Source organism: Anopheles bellator, chromosome 1, assembly GCF_943735745.2.
Source record: "Anopheles bellator chromosome 1, idAnoBellAS_SP24_06.2, whole genome shotgun sequence".
Classification (NCBI taxonomy): domain Eukaryota; kingdom Metazoa; phylum Arthropoda; class Insecta; order Diptera; family Culicidae; genus Anopheles; species Anopheles bellator.
This window is the reverse complement of record NC_071285.1, coordinates 10,881,108-10,887,442: the sequence shown is the minus strand read 5'-3', so window position 1 is coordinate 10,887,442 and position 6,335 is coordinate 10,881,108. Positions and strand designations below refer to the sequence as shown.

Sequence of the window (6,335 nt, the reverse complement as noted above, 5' to 3'; positions counted from 1 at the left end):
AAAGGAGGAAAAAATAATCGTACTTCGTCGCGGTCGGAGACTAACGAACCGACGGTCACGGCAAAGGCAGTCTCATTGGTTAGCTAGTAGTAGTTGGGTTTAGTAAACGGTAGTCCGCCAGAGCGGATGCTTCTTAATGTTAGTAAGAGGCAAGAGATGATCACAGGGCGAACTGAGATGATCATGCTGTCTCCTAGCGCTTCCGGTAAACTGGGGCATGTGCTAACTGGGCTGGTTGTTGTGCCTCAATTGCGCGAGAACATGAGCCGCCAAACGATTTGAAACGCCAGCGGATTGAAAATGCCATTTTAATAAATCCAAAATATTTCCGTAGTTCTTGTTTGGAATTCGGGACTGTCGAGATTGCATCAAGTGCAATGACGCAATTTTCATATTATTTGAAGACGCAACGTACATTTATACGCGCAGCTACCTCTTTCCCGCCATAAATATTTTTTTTAACCCGTTCAACGAACAACAAATGCCATTCGCACTACATATTACGAATGCACGTGTCGCGCCACGGGCGGATGTGGCCGCCACGCTGCCGGTAGTCGCTGCACGGGTCTCATCATCGCCCGTATCGCTTTCAATAATGCTTATTATAATTATCCCCCCCTCTGATCGCACCACGTGAAAAGTACAAACAAACCTAGGTTTTCCACTCGGGCGGCCTAGAAATGACATTCGCAGCGAGAGGACGTCTTTCGAGTGGCCTCCACACAAACCCCCAACGCCATCGATTGTGGCGGGCCGTGCATCATTTGCAATGGCCCGGCGCAAGTACACCGTACGCAAGCGGCTGCAATTAGGGCTTATCAACGCTAATCAGACCTATTAAGCGCCGCCAGCTGTAAATCCAGCCGAGTGGAGACATGGACGGGGCGCGCGAAGCGGTCCGATTGGACGTAAGCGTCTTTTTATTGGCAACCCCGTGAGGACTTTGAAACAATTTCCCGGCCAGCGGAGAAACCTATATATCATTTTGTCGGAGCGTAGTGCCAGCGCAAACGGTGTTGCAACTATGGTGGGTATGTGGTCAGTGTCAATGTGGCTATGTGTTCTTAATTACAATAGGACAGCAAAAAGCATTGCGCCCTTCGTAACGTGGGATAGTTTCTTTCCAGGAGTTGAAACAGACAAAACTATAAAAATCGTTACAATTCATCCCTTGCGTTCTATGTGGAGTTTATTTTCGTTTCAACTCAATGATAAAGGTCCAAATATCTTTATTTTTCAATTAGCGAAATTACCGTTGGAATGATGGCTTACCCTTGTGGGATTCGGTGGAGGTTAAGGAACGTCATTGCGAACAGCTCGATGGCCTTCCGCAAACTAAATCACTAATTAAATGATATCACAACAACTACAGATGAGAAGGACTAGCTGGGCTAAGTAGATTCAGAACACGATCGGTGACTGTACTTTGGCACAGATTTTAAAAGTGTTACCACTGGGTGTCACGCACTTTTCGGATAAAGTACTAATACCTACAGCGGTAGAGCGCTTCCCGTTTGGCAATGTTGATCCCTTCTCGTTCGCCTCCGGTAACTAATCGGTAAGTTGAATCGGGCTCTCTAGAGCAAATCAATCGGATTGCCGATACATCCCGTCAGATCGTTAATCGTGACGGCCAAACGACGGCAGTGCTCGAGCACGATCGTAGACGTTACCAGCCCCAGGTGCACGAGAAATAGTTCGTAGCAGCGTATCTTACCCGTCGAGCTCCGCGGGAAGCATACCTCTATCAGGCGTCTTAATGAAATGTAGTGAAGAACAAGAAATTAAACCACAAAATCAATCGAGACAGGGTTTCTTCAGGGAACAGAGCTTACTGGTAATAATCTCCGGCCAAAATTCCCGCTATCAGCGACGGTTTGGTGGCCGGTAATCCGGTGGCCCCGTGATTCGGTGGCTCGTTCGGCTTCAGCGCGGTACCGTGTTCGTCCTCGAACCACAGAAAGTACGCGTAACTGAACGTGACGTCCTTCCAGATCATCGACATGTAACCTTTGTCCAGATAGGTGCGTGAGAAGTCGACCATGGACCAAACCTAGGGGAACGCGCGAAAAAATAGCAGAAATACCGTCAACACTACGCGCAGAAGGAATTTTTCGTGAGCCTGATAAGCAATTTGTGTTTGTCTGTTCCCCTGTTTGAAGCACGAAATGATAAGAACTCGAATGGGAATTTGGAACTGAATGAAGAGACGCAAACAAACACGTCATTCAACGGCTGAGAGTGAATGGGCAAAAATTCAAGAGAAGCTTCAAAAACGGGCAGTGTAACGGGAGCATCCAGCCAGGGAAACACAATTCAGAACAGAATGTTGCAACTTACCCTCTGTTTCAATATGTCAGTTGGATCCTGAACATCCAACGATGGGGACACAATCCTTCCGTTGTACCTGTCGATATGCATGAAATGTACCATACCGGGAAACTCTTCCATATACGTGCCAGAGGAAAAGAAAAGCTGTTAAGGAGGAATCACACTAGTTGTGTTGGTAACCAAAACTGGTTCACTTTAAACGGTCATTAGAAAAGGATATGATCCCATGGTGAAGTTTTTGTGTGTTTTGGCCTGCAGAAAGTGAAACACATCGCCCAGACTGTCCTCTGCCATGTCAGCAATATCGGTAACGCGCTGAAGCCCATGCTCGAGCGTAGGACACGCGGCACACACCAGGCGAAACAGCTCCTTGACCGACTCCACGAACAGCGGCATATTGGAGTCGATCTTCACGATCAGCCCGTTGTCGGAAGTCTTGAAGTAGTCGGTGTACTTTTTACGCAACGTTTCCCACTTCACCGTGAAGGCTCGAATCGCTTCCTCTGCCTCCGGGTTGTTCGATTTCACCTTCCGCAAGGCTTCCCCGGTGTGCTTAACGTACGTCTCGAGTGCATCGAAGCCTCCGCGCAAATTGTCCAAATCGAACTGCAGCTGTAAATTTTGCAACTTGTGCAGTGCAAAATACACATCGTACAGGTGGCTGGCCAACGCAGTATGGGCATGTTCAATGAGCAACACGAGCGAAACGTCCTCAAACAGATGCACTACATGGACGATGTGAGGTACACAGCCGGCGTGCGACTGATGGATGTGTCCCTGGAGAAACACGATCTGCGATTCGATGCGACGACGCTGTGGACGCTGATTCAACGATTGGACGAGCAGATTAAGGAACAGCATATCAACGGCAGCCAAGTCCTGGGCTTGCTTGCTACTGTAAAGGGCCAGAAACTTGCTACCGACAAACAGGAGCGAGTGACTGCGCTGGGAATGTGGATCTTGCTTGAGTCTATCGGTGGCCGCATTTAGTGCTGCCACCACGGTGTTTTTCACGTCCACGTTCACGAGCAGCTGCTCGATCGCTTCCATCAGGATTCCTTGGTTCGTGACGTACAGCCTTCGGTATGTGTCGATCAACTCGGTCAAACTCGTGCTTTTAGGCGTATCATTTTTTATGCTGAAGAGAACCGAATCGAGTAATTAGTTGACCATTGAAGAAAAATTTACCAGAGTAGATGTCGAATCTTACACATAAATGTTCGGTCCACAAATGTACTTTATGAAGGAGATGAATGCGCCTAGCTCACGCTTGATCAGATCTACTTCCTTTGTACTGATTTCAAGGAAAACGTACCCTAAAAACTGTTAAAAGAGCCATTATTTAAGGGATTTTAAAAAATTGAACGAAGAGAACGGTAAAAAATTATAATATTTTCTTAAACACCAGCTGTTCCCCAAAAAGTGTGTCCATCACTGTTGCAGCACATTAGTGAATGTGGTCTTTTAATTTAATTTGGACTATTAGGAAAACAGGAACCAACGCTGGTGTAATGACCATTAATAAGCAGCAGCAAAGCAAGCGAATAAACCGGAATGCGGCAGTCGTAGGGTTTCACGCACTGGTTCGCTTACCTCTTCGAATACGACGTTCAGATTGTTTTCCATCTGAATGGATGTGTACGCATTATCAAACTGGCACATCATGATCCGCTGCGAGGCCAAAAGTGGGCTGAAAATCTGTATCAACACGTTCGAGTTCAGCTCCTGGGTGGGGCACTACAATAGAAATTGAGCAACAATGAAAACACTAACGCACCGTGCGAGCCCACGAAACTCACCACTGTTTCTTCCTCCAGCAGACCCAAATCCAGTGCCTGCTTATACATTTTTTCTCGCATCGATTCATTGAAGTCGTGGTAAATGAGATCGTTTGTTTGGTCAAACACCAGAATACCTTCCATTGCACGGCACTGATAATGAGACGAAAGGTCCTAGAACAGGACGAAATGGGGCACACTCTCAATCACTCTGTTTTACTTCCTTCCTGCAATAATTAATTACTTCAATCTTCAATCGATGGTGAGACGGGTTTGTTTGACAGAAGGTTTGTTTTCAATATTCTTCGCCCATTCATCCTCCAGCATGAACTCTGGAGTTTCCAAATGAACTTTTGATGAACACTAAACGGAAAATCTCTTAACATTTTAAAATTGGCGAGCCAAGTTTACGAAACAATTTATTGATTAAGGACGTGGAGTCGGTGCTGTGTCAGGAAAGCGACATCCGCGATCACTTCCGGGTGAAGCAGCTCGAGCACGTCGTATTTCATCGATTCCTCATACGCGAACATTATGCTCGTATCGAAGAGCATCATCTTGCAGTGTGCCAGCCCCAGGATGCAGTTCTTCAGTCGGGCAATCGTTTCCCGGTCTTCCTTCGGTACCACGTCTTCCAGGTTTTGTGTAAAGCCACCACTGTCTGCAAATGAAGTGACGAGAAAAATGTTACATCAACCGACCATGGCGGAATTTTCCACCCCACGGCCCGCATCTTCACCCTCCGTATTGAGGATCGGCGCTATCCAGATGAAACCGTTGTTGCCGAGAATGATGGACGCTCCGCAGGGCAGATTGTGGAAGTGGGTCTTGCGGCGTCGAATCAACGCCGGGAAAACCTTCACCAGAATGCCTTGCGACAGCTTGCCGTACTTAAGGCTGCGCGTGTGCAGCGACAGTACTCCGTCCGAGTGGACATTCTGTATCTCGGCCGATATCAGATCACCTTCCTGCAAGTACTTGCGCATCTGCTTCTCGTCCTCGGCCCCACGGCGACGAAGCTCTCCGCCGGGCAGGTTGACGGACGAAAGGAGCAGCACGGAGTCGAGCCGAGAGTTTGTGTCGACCTTCCACCGTTTCTCCTGCACCTCGGTGACGCGTGCTACCACCACATCTCCGACTTCTCCGACGTAGCGCCCTTTAAGTGCTTTCACCGTGATCAACTTGTTGACCTGCACCATCACGCCAGCCACGGATGATTTAATGTGTTCGTCCTCCATATACGTTCCATGGCCACTAAAAACAAACGGCCGTTCGTAACAAAATTAATTAATACTAAGTATCGTAGCCACGTACCGCATAAAGCCCTGTTGGTTCGTGACGACTTCGCCGGGTGTAAACAGACGCTGATTTTTATCTTCGACGTTCAGCAGGGGAATGTCAACCCGATCGGCCGCTATTCGGATTGTAACATTGCTGGCCATTCTCGATTATTGTCTACCGTTCAATGCTGATCTCAAAAGCAGTATGAGCCGAAACTTAAAAGCAAAGATGTTTCCTGTTCCGCGGAGAACTTAACACGCTGCTGTGTTTTTGTTTGGCCGCAGTTTGACAGTTCGCAGTTTGTGTTCACTCACTTGTCAAGCGTTTGACAGTCAAAATCAAACACGCAAACGGTAACCATCAATTTTGCACCGAAATATTCCGGACTGATCGGGTGCACAATCGAATTAAGAGGCCATGGCTAGTTTGAATAGAAGTGAAGCCCTTCCCATGTCGCAGTCGATGGAGCTGGAAGATTGCGATGAGGAAACTCAAGCCCTCATCGCGGATTCGTTGCAGTTGGCTGACGAACTGGTGGCGATAACAGCGCACGAAGAACTGGCGCGATCGCGTACCACCGCACTCAAGGACATTGAACTGGACGTGGAACACTACTGCCGAACGGTGCTGGCCTACAAGGAGTCCCTTGATCAATTGTCGCTTCTCGAAAACGGTGTGCTGCACGCGTTGAATCGAGCCAGGTCGCCACCAGCGAACCTTGATAGTTTATTGCAGGGGCTGGAAAACAAAATGGACTTACTGCGGCGACTTCTGCGTGAAAGCATGGCCGTCGCTTGTCCCAGCATGGTAGACCGGGAGGCACTCGGCATACTTGGACAGCATCGAGAGCAGTTGAACACATTGCAGCAGCAGCTGGAGCAAGCAGAGGCCCTGATCGACGGCCATCAGGTAAAGGAGCTGGCCAAAATGATGGAAGTGCTGGAA

General features: G+C 48.2%; 2 protein-coding genes across 4 annotated transcripts; both read right to left on the bottom strand.

Moving 5' to 3' along the window:
* Window positions 1–1,192: 1,192 nt before the first annotated feature.
* LOC131214736 (BLOC-3 complex member HPS1) lies at window positions 1,193–4,333 on the bottom strand. 2 transcript variants are annotated; one of them, XM_058209071.1, is made up of 7 exons: window positions 4,131–4,333; window positions 3,925–4,068; window positions 3,542–3,654; window positions 2,553–3,469; window positions 2,341–2,456; window positions 1,836–2,053; window positions 1,193–1,755 (listed from the first exon to the last, which is right to left on the bottom strand). In XM_058209071.1, exons 1-7 carry the CDS (start codon window positions 4,251–4,253, stop codon window positions 1,578–1,580), a joined length of 1,809 nt encoding a protein of 602 aa, XP_058065054.1. In that variant the 5' UTR covers window positions 4,254–4,333; the 3' UTR covers window positions 1,193–1,577. The 2 variants fall into 2 exon arrangements, with proteins under 2 accessions (XP_058065054.1, XP_058065061.1); XM_058209078.1 differs by having other exon boundaries at window positions 4,134–4,333.
* A 182-nt stretch (window positions 4,334–4,515) lies between these two features.
* On the bottom strand, window positions 4,516–5,649 carry LOC131216238 (exosome complex component RRP4). 2 transcript variants are annotated; one of them, XM_058210678.1, is made up of 3 exons: window positions 5,424–5,649; window positions 4,834–5,363; window positions 4,516–4,770 (listed from the first exon to the last, which is right to left on the bottom strand). In XM_058210678.1, exons 1-3 carry the CDS (start codon window positions 5,549–5,551, stop codon window positions 4,529–4,531), a joined length of 900 nt encoding a protein of 299 aa, XP_058066661.1. In that variant the 5' UTR covers window positions 5,552–5,649; the 3' UTR covers window positions 4,516–4,528. The 2 variants fall into 2 exon arrangements, with proteins under 2 accessions (XP_058066661.1, XP_058066660.1); XM_058210677.1 differs by having other exon boundaries at window positions 4,849–5,363.
* Window positions 5,650–6,335: the final 686 nt, after the last annotated feature.

Coding starts and splice junctions, on each gene's coding strand:
- LOC131214736 (XM_058209071.1), bottom strand. CDS start 4,253: ATGGAAGGTATTCTGGTGTTTGACCAAACAAACGATCTCATTTACCAC. Junction 4,069..4,130: donor TGCTGGAGGAAGAAACAGTG/GTGAGTTTCGTG, acceptor TTTCTATTGTAG/TGCCCCACCCAGGAGCTGAA. Junction 2,054..2,340: donor CTGACATATTGAAACAGAGG/GTAAGTTGCAAC, acceptor GCGTTCCCCTAG/GTTTGGTCCATGGTCGACTT.
- LOC131216238 (XM_058210678.1), bottom strand. CDS start 5,551: ATGGCCAGCAATGTTACAATCCGAATAGCGGCCGATCGGGTTGACATT. Junction 5,364..5,423: donor AACCAACAGGGCTTTATGCG/GTACGTGGCTAC, acceptor GTTTGTTTTTAG/TGGCCATGGAACGTATATGG. Junction 4,771..4,833: donor GGAGGGTGAAGATGCGGGCC/GTGGGGTGGAAA, acceptor CTTCATTTGCAG/ACAGTGGTGGCTTTACACAA.